This window comes from Echiichthys vipera (genome assembly GCF_963691815.1).
Source record: "Echiichthys vipera genome assembly, chromosome: 3".
Lineage (NCBI taxonomy): Eukaryota > Metazoa > Chordata > Actinopteri > Perciformes > Trachinidae > Echiichthys > Echiichthys vipera.
In genome coordinates, this window is record NC_139828.1 from 12,933,779 (window position 1) to 12,960,574 (window position 26,796).

The 26,796-nt window shown below is 40.6% G+C and overlaps 1 protein-coding gene across 1 annotated transcript in view; it reads right to left on the reverse strand.

Moving 5' to 3' along the window:
• agbl4 (AGBL carboxypeptidase 4) overlaps nt 1-26,796 on the reverse strand; it is a gene marked incomplete at both ends in the record, with an annotated part of 285,820 nt that overhangs the window by 170,468 nt on the left and 88,556 nt on the right. The window contains one exon of the mRNA XM_083940174.1: nt 6,195-6,289. Coding sequence (XP_083796300.1) covers nt 6,195-6,289 — 95 coding nt within the window. The remainder of the gene's footprint in view (nt 1-6,194; nt 6,290-26,796) is intronic.

Genomic DNA, 26,796 nt, shown 5'->3' on the forward strand with positions numbered 1-26,796 from the left:
GACAGTGAATGTGTGAAGCCACGGCTGACAATCCATTTCTTCCCTTTAGCCTCAAGTCTAATATATACAACCACAGGGAGATGAGCAAAGAGGGAAATAGGTGAGACACTCTAATATTCAATATCAACATGAATTGGTTGCAATATAAGTCAACAACTACATAGGGAATTTATTCATTTCAATACATCGTGTTTTAATACTAAACAAGCAACTCAGATGTTGTATCATACTAATGAGACTCTTGTTGTAGTAGTTATTACATTTTGAAGACACTATAGAGTTGTGATTTGTCTTCTTACATCATATCTGTGAGGAATCTTATGTAGGAAACTAGGATATTTCTATTTCCATTTCTATGGTATGTGTTTCCATGTAGTGTAAGGTGGTTTTCATATACCAGTGCATAGCTTAAACAATGGCTGTGACTGTAAAGATTATTTTTTATTAAACTGTCGTGGCTCTGGTTTGCACTGACAGAAACTCACAGTGGTAACAAGTCTTGTTATACACAACTAACTTTCTTTAACCAGGAAAAACACCATGGGACAAAATACACGATCGAAAGGCATGTTTTTTATATTGTATGTTTATATCCTGACAGTAGAATAAGATGCTATAAACCTATAACAAGGCCCAGGCATTAAAAAACAACAACAACCCAGACATACCGTGAAACTGACAGAATCTAAAAAAATTACTGTCATACAAAGTTTTGGTCACAGTGTTCAGCACTTCTGCCACGTGTGGCAGTATGACTGTGTATCTGTGTGTGTGTGTGTGTGTGTGTGTGTGTGTGTGTGTGTGTGTGTGTGTTTATGTGTGTGTATGTGTGTGTGTTTGTGACTCAGGTCAGGGGAAATGGTGGTAATAGGAAAAGCCAGGATGGAAATAGCTGCAAACAATCTCAAACAGCAAACCGAGGATCGCTTGATGTTTTTATGAAGTGAGTCTGTTTTATTGCTCAAATTACCCGAGCCAGTCCTTGTCCTGTTTGCCCTTAATTAACAAGCGTTCAATTCCCCTATTAATTAGCACAAGCTATTAGCTATTTTGCATCACTCTTCATTTGTCGACAATTAAAAGGTCTATTATTAAAAGGCATGCCACATGGTTAATTGGGCAAGCGGCTCAACAGCAGGAGAAGAGAGGGAAGAGGACAGTGCGGACTCATTGAACGTAAGGAGGAGTCACAGAGGTCTGCTGTAGCTCCAACGCAACCTTTACAGTCTGTCTGTCTTCAATTTGCTGCCTGACACTGTCCTCAAGAGAGAGACCATCTCCCTCACTACTGTCACACACTCGCAGCATTTGGACGCAGGCGGCACGGCTCAGCAGTACGAGGGTTAGAGGATGGGAGGTTTGTGTATGGTACTGGATAAGAGGTTTCTTTATAAGGCTGACGAGTGCAATTTCCATCATAGTGCAGGAGCTATGTGTGGAAAAATATCAGCAGGTCTTGTGCATCCCTTGTGTTGCAGAATCATATTTGTCAGATAAAACAGGAGCTTGAAGATTTGTCTGGTGCCAAGGCTAAGACCCAATAAATAAAGAAGTCTAGCCAGCCGAACCAAAACAAAGCTACATATACAAAATGAGAAGATTAGCAAAAAGGTGAGAGGACAAACTGGCAGGAAGTGAGTTTATGGGGGAAAACACTCTAAAGACAGACAAAGGTGAGCAAGGAGAGACATACAGAGCACTGGAGGTATCCTTTCTCTATCCCTCACCCTGCCTGACCTCTCTTCACCCCTCACCCTCTGCCAGGGCTTAACAAGTGGCAGGGGAGGCAGGCAGGCCAGACCTGTGCTGATTGACAGAACAATTACTGCTAACACGCACCGCGATGGAGAGGCAGACATCTGCAAATAGAATTTCACGATGGTGTTGCATCACACGCTTACAGGTCGGATTTTGGTAGAAAAACAAAATTACCCTAACTGACTGACTGTGCTGACTGACTGACTGACTGTGCTGACTGACTGACTGAGCTGAGCACAACTGATTCAAAAGCACTGCTCTGTTTTTTTTGTTTTGTTACCTCCCATCAATATAGAACGAAATACATTTACCCTTGATCAAGGTTGACTGGTTCTAACTTTAGAAGCAATGTTTTGGCAACACATTTCATCCAACTCTGACTGTTCATCTGTTCGCTCAGTTAGAGGTGTAGCTATTTTTATCTACATACATACTGACTGACGAGGAAGGGGAAAGTTAATTAAAAGCGACACCATACATTAGGACATTTCCAATATATTATACATCACAGATGTAATAGGCTAGAAATTATGTAAAGACATGTATTTTAGCTCATGAGGTTACTGATGTTAGAATAACATGGAAAATTGTTTTTGTCTGAATTGCCTTTTATTTAGATTAAAGCGTATATACTATGCACATAGAGCAAAAATGTCAATGAGGATGTTAATGTAAGTCACTTAATTGCATTATGGCTTTTAATGTTGCACAGATAGGAAGTTTGCTATTATATAATATAAATAATACGTGCAGAAAAGCTGAATAAATCAATTAGTTGATCAACAGAAACGTACAGCAAATGATCTAATAATTAATTTAGCAGTTAATAATTTCAATCCTCTTTCAAGCAAAAAACCCAAACTAATTGCAGGTTAATAAATGATTTATTTTACTGCTTTTCTCTATTTAATGTAATCGTAAACTGGAAATCTATGGACATAGTTCCTGTGCCGTCACCCCAGGTTTCTGAAGAGCCATTGTGAAAATGCAATTTGGGTGGCTCTAGCCGTCACCATCTTGGCAGTGCCTGCTCCCGGTTAATCAAAAAATCCCCCCTCCACAGTTGTCATAAATGGGAGACTACTATTTTGTACCAGGCTGTAAATATGTTTATTTCTGCTGTAAAGTGTGGCACTTTAACATGGGGGTCTATGAGTATTGACTTTTGGAGCCGACCTCAAGAGGCTCGTAGAGGAAATGCAGTTTTTGGCATTTCTGCGTTGGCCTTATTTTTCAGCCCTTGAGGTTGTTACTGAGTTTTGGACTGTTGGTCAGACAAAGCAAGGCATTTGAAGCTGTTTTGTTGGGTTCTGTGAACTTGTGATCGATATTTTGTTCACTACCTTTTAACATTTCATAAACTGAACGACTGGACTAATTCAGGTAATAATATTTGTATTAATTCATAATGAAGATAGCTGTTAGTGTCGCCCTAATGTGTGGTATTGGAAAGCATCTTCTGCTGTCATACAGTGGCCTCTCCTCCTACTCAGATCCACTCGGGACTCTCTAAGAAGCATCTGTTGGTTGATGCAGTCAGTCTCATGCAGCCATCTTGGCTATTACCCCCCCAAACCCACCTCTCCCCACCCCCCGGCATTCCGGCCTCCAACAGCTGCATTACACCACGCTCTCTGACTTTCTAATTAGCTTATCTCGTAAAAAAGGATACTGGGCATTTCTTTGCTCTGGCTGTCTAACAACGAGCAGGCTGCAGGGAGTGTGTTTGGCACCTAGTGTCACCAAGGGGGCTGTTGTCTTTCTACAGACGAGTACAAGAAAATATATATATATATATTACACTCTTTCTTCTGTCTCATAAACACTCCCGTTCTTTTTCTCAATGTCTTGTACTTTGAATGTTATAAGTCAATTACCAACCACAAGAGCCAATTAAATTTCAAAGATTTCCTATTTTTGGAATTCACGGTGAGTAATGAATATGACGCTAACGGTCGCAAGTTGAAATGGGTTTGCTTTTATTCAGCAGCTTCTCAACTACACAGATGTAGCGGCATTAGGTTGTTCATTTTGTAAGTCCAGGAAATGACTTATTGTTATTTTGCCATTCCTTTAATGACGTTCGGAAAACACACACAAAAAGTCAATATAATATGGAACTCCACATACTGCCCAGTGCCTGACACAGGATAGCATTTGTTCTGCTGGTGTTTGATGAACTGTCTAGGAGTCTTACAGCATAAAATCCATATTTGATCCAAAATTCGTATAAAATCCATGCTTCGCATTTCAAAGCAGTGTAGTCCTTTTTTAATTAGTTCATCTATAGTTCATTATGTATCAGACATGTAACCTGTAGCTGTGTTTAAATGCCAGATGAAACGGTTAATCTCATTTGATCTGTCCACTCCGATGTCTTCTTGGACGGAGGAATTATGGAGTGAGGGATGGAAGGAAGCAACAGGATAGATCCTTCCACCTGTAGCAGTGAACATCCTACAGGACTGCAATCTGCCAGTTGTCTCTCACTGAGACGCCCAGCCTAGAGCCGAGGCCAGCCAAGCTATGCAGCCTCCAGCACCAAACAATGCTGGGGCCCCAGGACATATAAGGCACCTGCACAGGGAGATAAAGGCTTCAACTCTTGGGCTAATACTGACGATTATTCTGATAAATACAGACGTGGGGTGGTGGGTGGTGGGGGGTGGGGGAGCAATCTTTTCCTGCTCACTCTTTCTCATTCTCTCCTCCCTGTCTACCTGTCTCAGTAATCTCTCTTTCTTGTACTTGTGTTTTTCTTCCTCCATCCTCTCTCTGTCTGTTTCTCTGTAACTCTCCCCCTCTCTCTCTCTTTTTTTTTTTCTATCTGTACCTTTATCCTGTCCTGTGTGAGTTTGGATCAGACAGGCGAAGCTCTCCACGCTCTGCCTTTTTATTTATTCCATATCTGTAACTGTCAAAAAGAAGATTGCTACTTTAGGAGCTGTCTGTGCTTTGTTGTGCTCATGGAAAGTCAAATAGAGGAGGTTGTGTTAAAAGCATCTTGACCACTTTGTGGGGACACAAACAATGTCAGCTGCGGTCTTGGAAGCCCCAGACAGCTGAAAATGGCTCTAAAAGTGCATGACACATGATGCCTTTTAGACGGCACAGTGCTGAGAGGAGCGGTTAAAACAGTACAAGCCTGGGAAGGTAATTGCAGTTGGGCCTCAGCAATGCTACCTCGTGCTGTGTCTGTCACTTAAATACCTATTTATGAGAGCTTATTGAAACATAACATGGCCAGGGTTCCACTACTAGCGTATTAAGAAAAGTGTTGGGACCTAAATGACCCAACCACGCTGCTGCTTAGATTAACACCTCTGTCATTAAAAATTATGTCAAATGAGGAGTCGCGAACGTTCAGAAAGTGAGACATGAATTAACTGGCACAAACTGTCAGTTAACAGTGCATGAAACTGTTATCAAATGTAACTTTCCTTACCGTTGTCTAGACAGTTACTTTACTGACAATGTAACTACACTCACTTGAGACATAACACCAATTTTAAAGCAAGAACTTGCCAGCTTCTCTACAGATATATGATTGGCAGTAGTGGCTAAAAAAGCCACTTCTCCACAAGCAACAGAGGATCTTTGAGTACAAAGTTGCGACTTCACTACATGGAGGCAAAACAGTGAAAGCGGGGCAGTCGAGCTGAGCATCATGTTGCATTGTGCTGTATTGTCGACAGCAGTTCATCTTTCCTGTCTACGGTGTCGTGCCCATTGTCAATTCCCATTAGCCTGTGACCGGCGTGCTACGGCATGGTCGGTGCGTATGCTAGGCTAGCAGAGGCAGACGGCTCAGGGTGGCAGATGCCTGGCTTTTCTGCGGATGCCCTCCATCAACTGATGACAGATGTCAGGGCTCCTCTTGGACGGCAACACTTCATCACACTACTCTGTTCCCCCTCCTCGCCCCACTGGATTCACCAGCCTGCTTGGCAGACGCTGCACCCAACCTCACTGCACCAACCCTGTTCCCTCCTGCCACACCTATTCATTCACACACACGCACACGCATACGCACACGCACACACACACACACACACAGTCTGCATCCATCAGTCAAGCATTATTACATCAGACAGCCGTCATACTGGCAACCAATGGATCACATGCTAATGCATCCCGATGCATTCACTCTGGAACTCTAAAGTATCAGTCTTCAGGGAGGGAGGGTGTGTGTGTGTGTGTGTGTGTGTGTGTGTGTGTGTGTGTGTGTGTGTGTGTGTGTGTGTGTGTGTGTGTGTGTGTGTGTGTGTGTGTGAGTGTGTGTGCGTGTGTGCTTTTGGGCAAAGAAGGTTTTAAAAGATGTGGAAAGACTTTAAATACTATGTTTAACTTTACAGATTGACAGAGAACCACATTAAAGTACAGTGCTTTAAATAAAGCTTGTAGCATTGTTGCTAATGTTGCTATTGCACACTTACCATTTTGGCCTACTGGTAGACTTCACTACAGGAGACATGCCATCTCTGTACAGGCTCTTGGTTTTGGAAAAGTTGACCACATTGAAAATGACTCTCTGAAAGACAGGGGAAAACATTGAAGCTGCGTTAAAGTTCTTGACTAACTAGTGGGAGAATGCAATTTTTGGTTGTTTTCTGTATGTAATGTGAAAAGAAATACAGAAATTAAGAAGGAAGGACTGACACATGTATGTAAACAATGCAAGTTTTAAAATTTCCTAAAATTCTAATTTTTAATGAGAGAGAACATGCATGAAATAATTTTAAGTTAAGTCAGGCAGCAAAGATAGACAGAAAGTCTCCAGGTGAGTAACACTGAATGAAACTTAAAAACTCCACAAGGAACATTTAATATTTGTCGTTGTGGTTACAATGCAGGACAATGTAAAGCAATAAAATAATAAATGTTTAAAGCACTAAAAAAATAATCTGAGACTGAATAAGACAAAGTGGTACAACACAGAAAGCCTTATGCAGTGTATACATAATTAAAACGCCATTAATTGACTCCTTTATAATAACTTCCTGACTGTAAAATATAAACACCTAAACTGCGGAAGAAGCTGAAGCTCGAAAAGAGGTTAAAGTTTCCACTGCCACCGTGGATAACACCAACACACAAAATAAGCACACATTAACATTACAGTGAGGAGATAAGACAGCTTTAATGTCCCGCAGATGATCCCATGTTGCAGTGACAAAGTTCCTGATAAAAAGCAGCAGCCAGCCTCTAATCTGGGAGGACATTACGGTTCTCCCCAGAGGGATGCTGCCTGGCCCAAAACATTAAGCTTTGCCTAGGGAGCCAGAGGCCAGCCATGGTGTCTTGCTTTCCACCTCCTCTGGACTGAGGACGTATTTCTTAAGCTAAAATATTCCGGAACAGCCCTTCCTTCCTCCCACCTCCAGCATACATGATTAGTATCAGGAGGAGTGGGAGAATCTGCAGAGAGAAATGAATAAATACACTTTTTAAAAAGTCAAATGAATGGCAATGGTAATACTGCAGTGAGGTAAATGAATCCTATTGATGGGGCATATCAAATTACCAACTAAGTCCAGGTGGTGGAAGTTAACTGGGTGCCACTGAAATCCTATTACAGGCTCCCCACCCTTCTCTTCTTTCTCCTTTTCCTCCCCCTCGTCCATTTCTCCTGCCTAGCATCAGAGGAATGGGGATTGCGGATTGTGGCAAGCTGATTCAGACTTAGGTAAAATGACATCTAACTGATGTTGAGACTGGCAGCAGGCTCCTGTAGCAGGGAGATAAGACCATTGCTGCTGGCATTTCAATTACACTTTACTGCCCCGCACATCTGTTGCGAGAGCTACTTTTCAGCCTTTTCCCCTCAGGCAAATACAGCCTTACTCTGACTCTATTGGCTTTCTTTGACTGCACAGCCTCCTTCCTTATTCCTTTTCCACAACAAATTCAGATTGTCTTCCTCCTTAGCTTCACTCTACCCACTGTTCGTAATCTATTTGTTCGGCCTGTTTAACTCAGAGGGAACTGAGGCTGGACAGATGACAGAGACATAGGCCCCGCCAAGAAAAAGAAGGCTGAATTGCACACAGAATGATACACAATATAATGGCGGGAGACAGACAACAAATAGACAGGAGATAATGACACAACAGTGACAGAAAGTTACTGAGAGGTAAAGAAAATAAACTGAGCTCTACTGGCTCATTGGACAGATGTGGAGGACACAGACAGGTGGGCTGCTAGGTGGGAGGCAGCCACACGGCATGTAGAAGTCTCACTCTCTCTCTGTGCTTCTCTGATTTCATTGAAGCTAAACAGATTAAACGAGAATCTTTTCGTCCTGTGACTAAACATCGGATCAAAGTCAGTCTTTAACCTACAAGACAAGAGGAACTTTTAGAAGCTTAAAAGAAAGGCAGGAAATCCCTGAGCAATTCACTAAGAAGAACACACCAGCATGGAAAGATGTAAATTCAAGATACAAGACTGTTGTGTTATTGCTTTACAGCAGTATATGCTAGTGTTGTGTCTCTGTTTCCTGCAGGAGCTTCTTTGGTGACTTTGAGGGTCAAATTATGAAAAAAAAGAAATGTTTGAGCCCAAATTCTATACATAGGTAGATTATTTTTCTTTGCACAGTAGAATGGTGGTTAGAAAGACGCGGCTTACTTCGTGTTTATACAGTATCAAGACAACCAGTGCAATTTTGGCATTCATGTTTGCATGAAATTGTATTTGCGTTTTCATCTGCTAAGACCACCTCTTATCACAAATGCAAGCACAAAGATATTTTTTTGTGGCTGTGGTTGGTTCATGTATACTAGGTTCTGCCTCTTTGACTTTGATTCACTCTTTTTTTTTAATAATCAAGTCCAGATGAAATGCACTTCAAAAAAAAACTTTAAATGTGGATACAAGTGTGTTCTGAGTAAGAATAATTCAGCAAATTATACCAAAATGTCATCCAAAGCTGTTTGAATGTATAGGGTCCTTCCCTTACAGTAGATGAAATACGTGTAGTTGTCAAAGAGCAGCAGGATTGATATGAGAATCTGCAGTCTCTAATTTGAAGAATGTGAAAGATGACCTGCTGTGCTATGGGGAGCTCTCAGTTTACACAGCCAAGCTGACAGCCATGTACACGCCAAGTGATGCTGTTTTAGTTTATATCTGAAACTAAATAAAAAGCTGTTTTACATGTGTGTATCTCAATTAGCATTCCACGTGCAAACACTGGGCCTCATGCCAGAAGTGATATAGGGACATATTCCTATTAAATTATTTGTCCCATTTCCTAATTTTTGTTAATATCTAATATCTATTAGGTAAAAGAACAGTTTACGAATGGTCAAGAGCACTCTTACCAAAATAATGTTTGTTCAACGCAAGAATTGACAAGTTTTAAATTTGAGAAACGTAAAGATAACAATAATATCGTATAAGACAATCAAGATTAATACACAATACAATCCTGTTTGAAAGGATAAACAAACCCAAGAGTTTTGCCTGAAGTGTATCTACCCTGGACATAAAAAAAAATGGTCCTGTGAAAAAAGGTATGTAGGTAGGGTTGGTGGAGGAGTCTAAGACATGTCCAATAACCCCTCAATGACCTCTCCAGTCTGCAGTCGGGAGCAGGCCCCTAGGACAAGCACCGTACTACACTGTGAGGTTGGTATTTTGGCAGTCGCCAAACCCATTTTCAACCAACTGATGTGAAAGGTGGTATAATTGCAATAGCAGGGCAACTGCTATGCATATTTATAACACAAAAGGTAAAATTCAAATATCTTGAATTTATTAACAACACTTTTCAATATTTGTTTGAGGGTTTAGTTGCTCTTAAAGTCTTTTCTTCTTACAGCCTTTTTTGGTGGCATCTCTCTCTTGGCCATGTGCCATGATTATTTGTACACTGCACAACACCTGCCCTTATATAGTGTTTAGGGGTTGTTGCCTATGCTAATAAATAAGTGTGATCCAGTGGGATGACCACACCTGGATAAGAGCAGATTTGAATGGTTAAATAAGCTGTTCTCAACATTCAGAATATTAATATAGCAACAAATAAATATTTGCTATGTAAATATAGTGGAATAATGCCATCCTGAGCGGAGAATGAATTTGATCCCCCTCTGTGTGTTGTAATTTGAGTAGCTCTGTTGTTTGCTTTGATGGCTGGTCCAGCTGCATGTGGATGTTCGTGCATGTGGCCGTGAAAAAAATGTTGGTATTTTACGAATTGGGGAACACTCTCTGAGAGCTGCGTTTTTTTCAGTATGGTTTGCTGCATCTGGACTTCTTTTTTTTTTTCTCTTAAGAGAAAATTAGGACATAGAAGAGAAATGTAAGAAAATGTTACAACATGAGGCCAAATGTTTTTTGTTTGCGAGCATGCTTGACCACTTTGATTTGTCATCCACTCACTTGCTCACACACATAGAATTTCATAAAATTAGGTTCAAACAAAATGCTCTGGGGCCAATCGTTTAAACTTAGGCACAACCTGGACCAATTTAGAACATGTGTGTGTATTCATGTGTGTGCATGTGTCTGCACAAGTGTGCTACCCTGGAAGATTTAATTAGGCTGGGAGCAGTTAGAAGAGATTAACATCCATGCTGTCTGAGCTGTCATGTCGACGGAGCGTGTCAAAGCCCTTCGCCATCCCCAACACTGTTGAATTACAGACTGGAACAGGTGTCTCTGCGTTGTCACACACACACACAAACAAACACACACACACACACACACACACACACACACACACACACACACGCACGCACGCACACACACACACACAACAGCAAAACTGTTTTCAACTCATTTATGAAAATGAGTTGAAAACAGTTGAACCTCCTGGCTGAAAGAGTCTTACAACATGCAAAACTCAAATTAACTTTAATGGTGATTTAAGTAAGATTTTCACTCTTACACAGGAGCAAATAACTCTAATGTATCTGCAGGGACTTAATGAGGTAGTTCATCAAAACCAATGACTCAAGAAATACTTCCTTGCAAACCAGAAAATTAAAAACCTACTGATAAAACTTAAAAGTAGTTGTTCTTCTTTTGAAAAAAAAAAAAAAAAACATACAAAAACAGGGCATGTGGATGGGTTCTGTAAGCTGTGCATGTTTTAGGGGAGAGTTAAATGACGAACTGCCTGCCACTTGACTTGTCACCAAAATAGCTGTGCTGGTGCCACTTGAGGATAGGATTGCATTTAGGACCAAACACTGCCTTTTGATCTTCATCGATCTAGCCTGTGGCCAGATAGCATTGCTTCCTGGAAGAAGCCCGGATAAATTATTAAAGAAACCATTCTAAATGTGTAGTCAGAGACCTCTACAGAGAGAATGAGCACTTTGTCCTTTTGATGGTGATGGTTGAGCAGACTTTATTATAAATGAGCAGAAAAATAAAAACGTCTCCAGAATGTGAAATCTGTTACTGGGAAGATTAAGTTCCCAAACAATTCCCAATGTATTATTATAAATTCAAGAATAATGGTTTCATCAAAATGAAAACAAGTCTGTTTCACTGCCGTTTACTAACATAAATAATATATGTAGAGACTTTTTGAACTCCAGCTGGAATGTTGATATGTCAACAAGTTTGATAGAAGTGAGATTTATATGTACCTTTTTATTATAAAGCAGATGCTATATAAATAATCTGCAAGTATCAAAACGCTCAATCCTCAGAGTGTGCACAGCCTGTATTCAGAAACTTTGCCTCTAAACTGGCTGTGAAGACTTCTGCTAATAGACTAGGTTTTCGGGAGGAAGTCTTGAAGAGACAGGTTTTAAAACAGAGTGGTTTAGACAGAGGGTGAATACAGCTATAATCAGACAGACAGTATGAGAACAATAATGTGCTTTTCGAACACTAAGTCATGTAAACATGTTCTTGTAGAAACCCATAATACAAGTATGAACCTAAAACTTAGCATAATATGAGAACTTTAACAAATTGGTATTGTATAAAAACCAAGACTGAGATGACGATTACATTATTAACCTTTATAACACAATCAAAGAATATATGTACCGTGTGTATACTGTATGTGGTTACTGTAGGTGTCCAACCGCTTAGAGACATTGTCCTACCTAGTTTTTAGTTCATATACACTTTCTTGTTGCTGACCCCTGACTCTGACCGAAGCAAAAATTAGATTCAGTTCATCACAGAAACATTATTATTCCCACAACACTGTACTTGAAATTGTTGCCCAGTGGTCTAAAAACAACAGAGTAGCTGAGACAAATCGTTCCATCAGGTATCAGGTGAGGTTTCCTGTATTCATCACTGAACTGAATCACCTTGGCTACATTGTGATTTCCTCACAGCACCAACACAAGCGAGCAGAGCAGATCTGTGAGTCCTGTCCACAGCCATCAGAGACAGGTAAGCTGATAGCTGCTGGCAGCTCTGCCTGTTCCTCTCTTGTTGTCTTTGATCAGTCTGATCACTGACGCACAGCGTGCCAACTACCCACGGTACCGGGGACTACCTGACACTGCAACAAGCACAATACACACACGCACGCACGCACGCACGCACGCACGCACGCACGCACGCACGCACGCACGCACGCACACACACACACACACACACACACACACACACACACACACACACACACACGTAGATACACACAAATACTAATACTTTACAGCACCCATAATTGCTGTTGTGGGGAATAAAACAAAGACACAATTAATAGAGGCAGGGTGGTTAAACAAAGCATCGCTTTCACACACATTACAGTGATTTAAAATGGCTCTGATTCAGTTCACATGGTTTCAATGAGCAAAATGTTATAATTCTGTGCTCAAGAACTCATTCATACATATAACATAGCAACAAGTGTATTAAAAAAATATAATGTATTATGCATCAAGTTTCGGATCAGCAGAACAATTGTTGCACTTTAAAATAAAATTGTCACAAAATGATCAAATTATACTGTCACACAATCGCTGATTCTCAGTATGTAATGGGAAAAGACTGAGAAGCATATTTTAAATTTACAGCACATGGGGTAATGTGAATAAATGTGATTATGTAGAAATCATATAGAGGAGTGATGACTAATTATGTAGTATTGCTCCTCACATGGGCAATCTTGTTCAAGTAATGTGACATGTTTTAAAACATGTCTCACGTCTCATAATGAACACCTTAACAGGCCTGCAGCTATATCAGCTATGTCCAATTATTTTTAACAATTAATTAAGAAACTGGATGAGAACATATTTTAAGTAGTAGCATGCTTTTTAAAGAGTAGGTATAAATTATAATTAAGAGGAGAAGGAATACGAGCAATAAACAGCATCCTAAAAGCACATCAAGAATGTGGTTTAAGCCTTCCTAATTGCAGCGGCAAATTGGCATCGGGCATGTTAGATCTTCAAGAAGAGGACCCCATTTAAATACTCTCCTACTCCAAAGAGAAAGGGCAGTTTTTATATTTTCTTACTCCAGATATTCTCCAATATTGCAATTATTAAACATTCGTGGCATGGAATAAGTGTGCAGGCCTTGCATTTATGTAGGCAACTGTCACTTAGTTAATGTCTTTCTCGTATCTAAGCTAGTGGGCTTGTAACACACTGCTCGTAAATCTGCAGTTTACTTACAATTGGGGTTTTGTTTTGATAGCTTGGGTCATTGGTTCTTTTGGTTATGATAGCGTTGTTCCAACCTAAGTAACTGGTGAAATCTTAAAGCACGGAGACATCAATAAAAAAAAAGCAAAAAAACAGAGGCAAACATTAAGTTACAACCAAACTGTCTGCTGTACACATCCATCACTTACAAACTGACTTTGTGGTTTAAATTGGAATCATCATTCTTGGTGTAGTTATGCACACTCACTGTTTCCTGTGCAATCAATCGCGACATTAGGTACAATTAGTTTTACCTCCAAATAAGGTGGTTTTCATAATCAGGCAACAGTGTCACCTTGTTAGAAATTTGTATTATCTGAATGTGTGTGTTTGTTGGGCCTCAATAGACCTATTTTATTAGCTATTTTAATGCATTCTGAGATCTCAGCGACACCTTTTGTGAGCAGTGTTATCATAACCAATGGAACCTATTGCTTGGAGGTTTGAAAATAAAACCAAAAGTTGTAATAAACTGTAGATTTCTTTCACAGCTAGCATGTCCTAGGGACTACTGTAGCAACACAGGACAAGTCCTGCAAATAATATGGGTTATAATCAAATTTGCATGAAATGCTTCTTGTTGTTTATTTTAGCACTCACTGAAAGGAAGCAGGAAGCCTTTTCAGTGTGTTTGGGGTGACTCCCCAGGGTGGCATTATGGTGAAGGTCTGCTCAAGCAGGGCAGCTCAACTGTGGCTAAGCTCCTGTAAAGCCTGGTGACATTGAGGAAGGTCACAAGCCAGCAAAAGGTGGACATAACAGTATGACAGGGGAACACAGAGGGACAGCCTGAGGCCCTATGGAACAGGAAACATTATCATATGTGTAGGGCGGGGCGTGTGTGCCTGCGTGCGTTTGCATGTCAGGGAGTTAGTAGAGCACAGGCATGTTTCCTATGGGAGCGCATACATGACCTTGGGTTAAGTCTGCTATACAAAACCTGAAAGACTGTTCACAAAGTTGCATACTGTCATCCAGTACTACTAAATGTCAACAGCATCACATACACAAGTACCCCTAGCCACACACACACACACACACACACACACACACACACACACACACACACACACACACACACACACACACACACACACACACACACTTTACTATCCTTGCCCTTTATCTTTCTTCTTTTTTTCCCTTCAGTGATGTTGCTGACAGTTCAGGTCCCCAACGACCAATGTCAACTCAAGGTGCTGACACAAGGAAGAGCAGGATGGGACCCTTTAAACACATTACAGGTACACAAGCACACAAACAGACAGACACTTTACCCCGGCCCCCTCTGCTACTCACCAAAGTCACACACACCTGAAGGTAAACTGAGAAAACAACACAGTAATATTCCTACAGTAGTTTAGTTTGTTTGTACTTAGTCTGAGATGCCCGGTGGAAAAGTGAGCTAATATGTGGGGCTTGTGAGATACCTACCTATTGATCCTGGGGGCCACGAGTCCCAGCAGCAGCCTTTTAAATGTCAGCTTTTAATTTCCTTCTCCCTTCTTCACTGAAAAAGATTTATTCAAAGCAGTGCTGTTCCAAGAGATATCAGATAGCACGGTGACAGTCTTTTAAAAAGCTTTTGTTTGGTTTAGGCATTCATGGCTTTTTGTATCAGACTCTTTTATTCAACCAGACGAGGAGGAAGTTTCTGTATTGGGCAGCGAGTTGAAAGGCAATCTCTCCCTCCCATTGTAAGACGATGTACAACTGGAACTTCTTTAATTAGGGCTTCCTTCGCATTGAGTGACAGCAATGGCCAATACCCTCCAGACACTGATGGAGGTCACACACACACACACACACACACACACACACACACACACACACACACACACACACACACACACACACACACACACACACACACACACACACACACACACACACACACACACTCCAAAGCACATATGCACAGAAACATACATACACAAACACTGTAATTGTAAACAAATTAACCTTTTGTATTATGGAAGAATATGTTACAGCTCACACAGTAAACTAGCTGTGAAAGCCCAGAGAAAAACATTAGTTCACCTCTACAGAAGTCTTTTATTGCCTTCATTTAATTACACAGCCAACTACTGCACATGCTACAGAAACATGACGGCACTATGATAAGATCACACATTCATGTTGTGTTTTAATAATGGCTGTCTTTGTGTGCATTTTCGTCTGCAGTGTGGGCTTTATTTTTTACACGATATATGTAGAATGTGTAGTGGTCAGCTTGTGATAAACTGCCAGATGTATAGGGACTCGTGAAGGTCTAGTATACTAATTGACAATGGCAATAAGACCCTTGAACACGCAGTTCCCCTTTTATTAACACTCAGCTAACTACCTTATCACATATGTCCAAAACAGCAGAGTATGTGTTCTTTTACTTGTATTCACTTATTTATTGTGTCGCTATAGAAAAGTATCATAAAAAGGAATGGAAGGGATGTCCTGATTGTTTTGTCCCCCATCCAAATAATTTAACACTGAGTCTGATCTTATACTTATATTTACTTAAATGTTTATTATAAAATCTGTGGTCTGCATACCTTATTTTTCCCACGCTACTTGGGATACTGAAGGTCCAGGTTCAAAACTTTTAAGTTTAAATAATCTATATAATATGAATAAAAATTTTACTGGGAGAATGCTCCACCAGAAAATGGCGCGATGCAATCAGCTACAGAGAAGAAGTGTTACTCTGTCAGTGTTGTGGGAACCACAGAAAAAAATCAGCCCACTCACGGTTCTACAGTAGTATAAATTGTTGGCCTGTCATCAAGTTTCTCACATTAAAACATCAATTAGCGATACATGATATGACTCTGTTATTTTAAACAGTACAAATGAGAAGCTGCTGCCTTAATGTATTGTGCACTTCACCTTTCTAATAAAAAAGGGTAGGATATAAGTTACATATACAGTATGTTAAACCTTGTTAACCCTCCCCGCTGAGTTTATCCTGTGGAGCCCAGCTGTGGTAAAGGAGAGCAGCTTTGCAACACCAGACAAACTGGACAAAACACAGAACAAAGCCGAATTTGAACTTCATATGAAATCAGGACAATGGAAATTTTTAAGGTAAACATAGTAATATGCATTGGTGTACATGTAGCAAAAAAAAGAAGAAAGGAAATAGTATATAATATAATGGTTTAAATTATTTCGCTCTGGGAATTATTAAAGTATTTCTGATTCTGATTCTGTATATTCTTTCTTATATATCTATAGTTAAAAAAAGAAGACCCGTTAAGATTACGAGCCACAGGCTCTTGCTACTATGCTGCGATGAGGACAGAGTTCCAGCCAGTCAACCTCCACTCCCTCAGCAGTTGCACTGCCGCTGCCACAGGCACTCTGTGAGGGATGAACAGAGCGGCTGTAACAGCCAACTGCTGCACTTCTCCTCTTCCCCTTCACACATTTGTCTTCTCACCTTCTTTTTCCCCCTCGCCTGCTGCTTTAAACATAGAAGAGTTAATTTTCTAATTCTGCAGGCAGCATCTTTTTCTATTTATCTTTCTACTTGTGTTTTTTCCCTCTTTCTCTCCCTCTCTCAGGCATGGCTGTGCTGTCAGGCCCTTCCAGAGCAGTGGGGTTGTCAGGAGTGATGGATGACTATCAACCTTCTGCTGTCTTCCACTACGCTCCTGGGAGATTTACAGGCTCGCTGACTACCAGGCATGAAAACCAATCTCTCTTTCTCATTCTTCCCTCCCTTCCTCTATCCATGCCTGCCTCGCTCCTTCCATCTCTCCCCCTCTATTTCAACATCTCCTCCGTTAACACAGAAAACTCTCATAATGGAGAGATGTGTGCAAAACAACATTGAAATTTGTGTGTGGACGGAGGGAAGCTATTGCTCCTCTTGAGGGTTATTGTGGATGTGTCGGAGCGGAATAGCGTCCTCAGAGTGATACGCTTGGTCGTTGACAGCCCATCTTACCCATCTTCATCTTCTCCACTGCTTCCAGCTCCTTCACAGACTTGCAACACATGAGCATCCATCCATGTTCCTCTTGCTGGTGGTAATTATAGAATCTGAGAAAGGTGCTTGGCTAATTGCTGTCTCAAAATAGTAATTGCTTTATTATCGGAACCATTTTTGGTAATGATCGTTCAAAGGCATTATGTTAATGCAATTAAACGGTTTCAGTATTATCGCTTGCACTAATTGATGGTATTTTCGAAGGATGGGCCCCTAAATAAATGTGTATTAAAACATTCCTCTCTACTAAAATGATTAGACAACATGAGAAGTCACAGGCAGAAAGACTATGCTTAACATTTCTGTCACCAGCTTACAAGGCTCTGTGCTGTCAACATTATCTTTACTGACAAAAAGCAAAACCAACAACATACGGAAGTCATTTTATGTCGAGTGAAAGATACCACATATATCCCGACACCAGACCAGAGAATAAACATCTAGCCAAGAGATATTTCTGTCACCAAAGACTCAAATCAACTAAGACATCATATCCATGAATGATCAAAAAAAGTTGTCTCCGAATCTTATAAATATATTTCCCATAACCATTACCTTTCAAAAGCTGTCTGGGGAGGAAACCCATATTTGCATTCATTTGCAAATTCTGGAAAGGAACCATGCTGGCTAGTGGAATAAATATGAGCTTTAATATGCACACAGTGCTGACACCACTCTTCAAAAAAAAGGTAATAGACATAAATTACATGTAAATGTTATTTAGATTGCCATCTAAGAGCATGCAAAGCAGTGCTGTGTCTCGCCTTATCAAATATTGGAATTAGAAGATGTGGCCCCACCTCGATCTCAGGCTGCATATAGTAATGATACCTGTGAGTATGTGTGCATCTCTCAGTCAGTTTTCCGTGTATGTATGAGTGCACATGTACGTTTGTGATCTCAGCTCCATAATGATCTCGGGTCCGATCTGTCAGCACAATACATAGTTTATGCAGTGTAACAGGTAAGCACATGTGCAATACTTTCATTGACATTCGGTGGGCTCATTAAAATCAGATCACATCTCAGGAGGACAGCTTTAGGAGATTTTTTTATTCTCTTCCCTGTGTTAAGGAAACACAGCGGGATGCTTAACTTCTGCTTATATGGGCTTTGTTAGCTTTGAACCTAGCAGGTCTCCACTCTGAGTGACAAGGCTGGATTGGCATCAGATACAGCTTCAGGTGAATTACAACCACTGACTTGAGATGCCAGCCTGATCTAAAGCTTGCCTGCCTGACAGCTTTATGCATACTTGTGTATTTGGATTTACTTCTGTTGTAAAACATGATAGAACATGAAAAAAATACCTCACAGAAAGGCTGCAGAAATAGAAAGGCTGCTTTGTGAAAGAGTGAGGATAGCTTCGCTGATGTGTTCACTCAAAACAAGACACAGTTTAGAGTGTGCAGGGTTACGACAGGTCAAAGACTAGAGTTGCCACTGGTAGTTTCACGCCTGCACTCCTGTAATATCAGGCATCAGAGTAAATATGGTATTTTTGTTTTCTTGCACAATCTGCATTAATTAGAGAAAGCAGCCCCCTTGGTCAGGTGCCACACTACTGCCAGAAGCCACAGGGCGAAAAATGAGTCATTTTGAAATGAATAATGGATTTGTGTCTGCAGGGAGAGGGGATTCACACAAGTGTATGTGAACGTGTGCCTATGTATATGTGCACATCTGTATCGACTTGTGTGAGTGTGTGAACCCTGCATTGAATCTATAAAGATGTCACTGCAGGTCATTTCAGATGGCCAATCTAGCTCCATACTCCTCCAGATGCTCTCTCTCTTCTTCCGTCATTTCACAACCAGACGTGAATATGCAGATGTGAGGTTCAGAGAGAGAGGGATGGAGCAATAAAATCATAAATAAACAGGAGCTTTGGGGGTTTTCCTGCCACAGTAACTGCTGCCATTTGACCTCAGGCGGTCTGTGGAGGGCAGGGATGATAGATATGCCCTTCTCTGTCCTACAGCTGTTCACACATCAACAGCAGAAGTTCCAATTAAAACCTTGAAGTGGCGGCATCTTTATCGCTACTGACACTCTAGAGGCACATGTGTCACTTCAGGCCTGGATGAGCTGATGAAGGAAACTTGGTGAAGAGAGAGGAGGTAGGGAGTTTAATGAGAGTCCAGTACTACTGGCAGCCCATATTCGCAGTCTCTTCTCCATGCTGCCAAAGGCCTTCACTCTGATATAACACATTCAGACTAATTTGAAGGCTTGCTGAAAACAGAGAACAAAACACGAGGTCAAAGGGGACGAAGGCTTCGTATGTGTGCGTGTGTGTGTTTGTGTCCGTTTTCACAGCAGCTACATGGCTGGGTGAGGATGGAGGTTGAAGGACAAGGGCTCATCTCTGACAGCCGTGCTGTGTCAGCAGGAAGTGATGTCACAGGTCAGTGTTGGGAATGTGGAGGTGGGTCGACGAGTGTGCTAACCCTTCAGCCCTGCTGAGAAAACCAAATTCTGTATAAGTGCTGTGAATGGCAGATGCCCCACTAGAATATCAATCACTTTCTGCACTACACAACACACTCTCTCTTCTAACATTGTAGAAGACAAACATGACTACAATGTTGGCACAATGGCAAAGTAACTCACAAAATCACACATTCATATTTTGCAGCATTGTCAGGCACTGTAATAGTATTGCTCTCCCAAATGAGTGTATGGGATTACAGTTTAAAAAAAGGTAATAAGATACTAATATAAGTAATGCTGCGTTAGTTTTTTTTACTAGAACACAATTTGTTTGTCTTCTGATGATGTGTGCACACAGCAAGTCAGGTCTAGGGTAGGTCATGTTGGCTGCTAGACAAAAAGTCAAACCAAGGATGGAGCTTTAAACACACTGCACTGCTACATTCACTGCTGTTACTGCTAACTACTCAGTGCTCTCTCTCAACCACACACTCCTTAACATTATGCACACAGCCTATGCACTTAAAGAGTTATTAAGTAGTTATTCCTTAAAGAAGTTTGCCACTTGTATAACACACTTTAGTTTAAAAAACATGAATACCCTGATGCTTATATGCCGTGGGGACTGGGCTTGCAATAATACATTGGCAGGAATCCTACAATCACATTTGAGAAATATAATATATAATATATAATATAAACACACACAAAACATTGTCGATCAAAAAAGAACAGTCATTTACTGCAAGGGACACCACCGACAAGTCTACAGTACGTCTCAAGGTCTTAAAGTTGTACTCCAAAAGATTTAAAAGACTTTTCACGGTAAGTGTGTGTTGACTTTTTTTTTTGCTCTTTTGTAGACTCCATTGATACACATTCATCTCTCTACTTCCGTCCATCCCCTATATGTTACCCTCTTAAATCCATACACACACACACAGTCCTTTTACACTTTGCCATTACTACAAGCCTCAGAAGTTGAAAGTTCACGATTTCCGATTACAAGTGAACTCAGCATAACCATTGGTGATGATTTTGGCCGACAGACCAACGCTGTCAGCAGCATCACTAACATGGCGGTTTATTTACATCTTGCCCAGGGATGTCTCCACAGACACGGATATTGGTATACTTGTCAAAAAGGCAAGTAGAAGTGCTTTTCAATATTGGTCATATGATCAATCACCATTGTTTTAACTCACTCTTTGATAGAAAGCAACTTAAAGGTAAGTATATAGATGAAAATCTTATGGAGTAACTTTCAGTGTTGCTGCGGTGACTTTTGTTGCCTATAGGTGGCTCAAGTTGGATTAAACAGTGGGACGCGAACTGCAAGACTGAAACTGCTGATGCTGCAACTCTGCAACCGGATTATATTGGCTGTGCCTGGTTTCAGTTGCTTCAAACCAATGACACTGTGTGTCCTTGTACTTGTTGGTATTACGAGATCATTTATACCTAGGCATTTTTACAACTTGTTGTGAATGGAAGTGCACAAATCAAAAAGCTAACCCTCATAGTGACAGGGGGACACAGAGGACATTGGATTTGGATTATCCTAACAGAGAAGGGGATTAGTGTATCAAAGAAATTTTTTTTGGAAGTTTGTTCTACACAAAACCCCTCTTTTCTGCCCTCCATATTAAACTCAAGCACATCTGTAAAAGACTTAATCCGGGGGATATTTTTCTGGCCTTCTTCAACCACAGGCTGCATGACTGCCCAACAGCCAATGAAATTGTCTCTCCTGTCTTTGCCTGTGTGTACATTTCTGCTGGCTCTTTGTGATTTAGAGACTGTAAAAAAGCAATCTTCTCTACCTCCGGCTCATCAACATGCACGCATGTACACACATACCCACACAAGCACACAGCACATGCCGTCCAAGAGAGACTGTTAAAACATGGAATAGCTTTTAATTTTAACCACTGTCTGTAAACAGCCCGTGGTCTGTTTTGTTGTCTGCAAATGATGAAAAAGGATCAAAATGGACAATACTGCTGCATCTGCTGCTTCACTCCACCATAGACGAGCACAAGGAGAAAATAAAGAAAGGAGAAGTAACAGGATGATGGCTCAGAGTCACAGGATGAACAATGACTTAAGCCTCCTAATGGTTCAGGCAGGGGAACAGTACTGTGGCTATTTCTACAAGGAAATGCATCATCTCTCTGGGACATGGAGAGGAGAAAAAAAGAAAGAGAAAGACAAAAAATGTGCCCAGTATCTATTGAATGCATGATGGATTTTATGCGTGAAGTAACCTCTGGAACATCACGCATAACAAAAAGTGATAGTTTTCCTTCAGTTGACTGATTACAGTCCGATAAGCATGGAAAACACCACACCCATCATCGATTGGCAGCAAAACAGATCAATAAAGCACCACCAGCACACATGCCAAATAGACTAACACAGAACCAAATAATAAAGCACACTGCACGCTTTAAAACCAACAAATGCATAAAAAATTAGGTGTAGCCTAGTTAACAGGAGAGGCTTCATGCAGCTAATTGACCGAATTCGGGATCATTCTACTGATTTTTGAATTTTCAGAACAGAATAAAGCATTCAAAAGTAGGAAGCAGGATTTCTTTCATAAAAAAAGCCAAAATCAATGCAGGCTTGAGAGAAAAAGACCGTCAGCTTTGTCTCATCAGCATCATCGGTTTCATAAAAACGGATTAACTCCTTAAAAATATCAAGTGGTAAAGGTCAGTTTAGTTTACATCGGTTCAGTTTAGTTTAGCTGAACTCAGTTGCATCAGATGACAAATAAAAGGAAGTAACAGGAAGAGACACATTTGAAAGCTCATCTGTCAGAGAATGATAAATTTGAGGCTTGGGGTCCTGACAGACATAGCCAAACTCAAAGACAAAGACTGACTGATGTAGTGCTTCATGTCTTCTGTCTTCTGCATTTTGAGACCAAAATTTGAGAGCGTGCGACTGAATTTTACGTCTAGTCGCACATGTGCAACCAGATGTCTCGCCATATCAATACGTAAGAGTTTAAACAGCAACAGAGTGAAAGATAAGACAAGAACAATAAAGCAGTGTTAAGCCCAGTTCAGACCAAAGATTCACAACGCAACACAGGTGAAAGTTGCAGCGGTGTGAACTGTTTTGTTCTAACCGGCTGATGTCGTCGCCAGTGATTCAACTTGTCAAATCGCAGGCAGCTGGTTTTAGAACGTAACACACGAAAGTTGTTGCAACAGCCAATCAAGTCTTCGCAAAGTCCACTGGTCAAGTCACCGACAAACTGTCAGCTGGTTGAAAAGGCCGTTATGGATGGAGGCTCAACAGGCGTGTGTGTGTGTTAGTGTGTGTGTGTGTGTGTGTGAGAGAGAGAGAGAGAGAGAGAGAGAGAGAGAGAGAGAGAGAGTGTGTGTTTAGCGGGCGATACAATGAATAAGGAGAGCAAGCACAGTAATCCAGAACAAATCAGTGAATCCGGGAAATAAAACTGTGTTTTCTCTGTTTCATCTCTATAGAAATGGAGCTGTAGCGAGTATCTCACTATCTCTGTCCTCATTTATATTTTATATTGCTACAAATTATATACAGTCATCTCGCTGCATTGGTCTGAACTGGTAGGTTTCAGAACGTTGCAGACCTGCCCGTTGCAAGTAGTTGCAAGTTTCAACTCGCGTGTCACGTTGTGAATCTTTTGTCTGAACTGGGCTTTAGAAGATGGTGCCAACAGCACCATAACACAAACAGTAACACGTGAGCTCCCGCAGCTAGTCACAGTGTCGGTACTTTACTTTACCGCTAACACAAGTACTATGCAAAGACACCTGCAGCACCACCACAGCTCTCTGCGAAATCAACCCCTCTGCAAAGAAAATACTGACATTTTAAAATAGTGTTAAAATCTCTTTGCGTCTTGCTCTGGTGGACCCAATATCGTGTATCGTCTCGTCACACCCCTGAATGTATGGTGTATCTTTTTAATATTGTACTTTCATGACTGCAATGGTGCTGTCAGTTGACCTTATATGTCTTCTATGTCTTCAAAAGAGCACATTAAAATGTGACACTGATTTTGAAACAGCACATCGTAATTTTCTGCATCTATTATTGATTTACCATGTGTGCCCCTAAAATTTCTGGTTGCGCCCCCTAAAATTTTCAGTTGGGGGCCAGAGTGCTCCTAGTGAAAAAAAGTTAGTCTGGAGCCCTAAGAGCTGTACTATAACCGATAGCCATCAACTATCTGACAACCAAAAGTGTGTATGTTTGGCGAACAAGAGTGAGGAAATAATTTTGGATCTAGTCTGTGATCCTAAACCAAAAATCATCACAGAAGGACCATTTTTCCAACCATTTTCACTGTGAACCTCATGCTAAGAATACACATTGAGAATGTGCTTGTACTTCCAAAATTTGCTTTGTGATCCTCACCATAGAGATAGGTCCTGATTTAGAAAACATTACAAATACAAGTACACATCCACAGTACACAATGTCCAGGAAGTAACAATCGATTACGGACAGTTAAAAAATTAAATATAGTACAGGTATTTGTTACTTTAAGCTACATGTATAAAGAAACTATATAAGCAAGGAGCTGAAACATAACTCACACTCATTATGGTGACATATACTCCACTAGGCCTATTAGTGTTGTCCAAGACAAAGTGAATATTTCATGGAAATATTTTAGGCTGCTTGGGGAACTTTCCGAAACAGAAACCTATGATATAGACCTACTTTCTATTGATAGTTTTCATTTGTATCACAAATTGTTTGTGAACAACATGATCTAAAATACAGTCTAGTGCTACACTGAAGACTCACTTTCAGCATACAAATGTGTCTTGCTGAGGATTATGAAACCAGGAAAGTAAATAAAGTAAATTTAATTTTTCAACATGTATTAATAAACACTCTTGTTCCATGACACAGTTATAAAAATGATGATATTAGCAAAAGAAACACAATTTCACAGTGCTTTAAACACATAATTCAATAGGCATTGCATTTTTAATTTACACCAAAAAAAAACTCACTTCCAATCTCAGGAAGTTAACATCATGCACATATTCTGCAAAAATAATAATGTCTATTGGTGTTTTCGCAAAAACCTTTCCCAGCTGCTCATTTTAACTATCAAGAAATGATCACACTCTGCTTACAGGGATAGTCTAGCCTAGCCTAGATAGTTTTCAAGATGTGGAAAAAAAGCACAGTAATTTATGTTTTCTCTGTTGAAGAAACCCTAAAGCCCTTCAGATGTGAGTGAACACCCCCTCCCACAGTCTGCTTATGTTTTCTGAATTTGAATCAAGCCTACAAAGTAAAATGTACTACGAAACTAGTCTGTTCTCAGACCCTGCAGTCATATAGCCTACCATGATAGGACATGTGCTAATACAATTTGAGCCTGATTAAATACTTTTCATAATCACAATTAAAGCTCAAGTTGGTAACTTTCTTTGAAAAATATATGGTTTTTTTTTCTGAAACTGTCACTATATCCTGACGCCACAATAAGACGGACTATCTGGGAAAAAGTTATGTATCACATCCTTCTATTTAAGTCTGCATCAGTGTGCTCCTACTGTAGTCTACTAGTTTCCACCGTACCCAAAGAAAAAACAGTCACTCTGAGCCAAGGAGTCTCCTCATGCAGCGTCGATGACTGCTCTGAACTCCAATCAAACTGTGAAACTAGGCAGCGCTGATCAAATGTTAATCAGTATAAGTATCAGTATTCAATATTATTAATCAGTATCGGTTACTGTATTGTGTATTTTTCCGCATTTTTTTTTTCAGAAACATATTTAGTATACTGTTTAGCTGTAAAATAAGAAAGTTTGTGTCCAAGCCCTGCCCACCAACAAATCATCCGCCAAACGTTCTCGTTCCACAGCGCCGCCCAAAGCCAGGTGGAGACACCAGGTTGGTTGGAAAGGGCTAACTAGTAAATATTCAGTGGCTGATCGATCGTTCTCAATCGTAAAACCAGGATTGTAGCCCAACCCAAACGATATCTTCCACATTTACATCCAAATAGAGTTCTGAATAATCCAAGACAAGAAAGAAGACATTCAGCAGCAAAACCAGGACTGTCAAGTCATAATCTAAGTAGCTTGCTTGGTGTTACCCCCAGCCGCACCACTCATAAATTTCTATTTTCCAGACTAAAATCTTGTGACACCTAGAACTGACAACTCAGCTTATGAGCTCACTTCATGGGGCTGAATAAATAATGAATAACATCAGGATAAAGCTTTCATTGCTGCCATATTGTGTTGCTAAATAACAGACAAGCCATGTTCTGTAAAATCTAGAGAAAAATATAAAACTTACACAATCCATTGATCAAACCCCACCTCTTTTTCCTCAACAATCGAATCTGTTCAGAAAACAACAGATAAGTGCTTCAATGCTGTATGGACACTATTTCTGTCAGCTTTTGGACAGCACATCACATGAATTCCAGAAACTAAATCAAAGTAGGTGACTAAAATGAATGTTTGCATTTGAATTGTTGAAAGAAAGTTGTCCAAACTAGCAACAGTATCTTAGGGCGGCAGAATTATATCGGTGAATTGAATGACCTTGATCTGGCTCTGCCGAGAAAGATATCAATATATACACCAACTTAGAACTTGAGTACTTAAAAATACTGAAGTCAGACAGAACATCTAGTGTAGCACTGTATCTGCTGAGGTCAGGGGCAAGGAGAAGTATTTCAGGTGAGGCTACAAGGCTATACGGGACACTCAGTCAAGCTCTAAATCCCTGGGAATTGGTGTAAGTCACCCGGCCCACCTCTAAAGCTTTGGTAGGAATGGGATTCGGAGGGCCGAGGCTACGGGCTTCACCCCTGAGCCCCAGGAAGAAAAGGTGGTCTGAAAAGAGCGGCGGCGAAATGGACCTCGGCTTGATTAAATGGTCACTGAGTCGGAAAGCAGCTCTGATGTGATCTGTGACCTCGTACTGCCCTGAAAAAAAATCTTT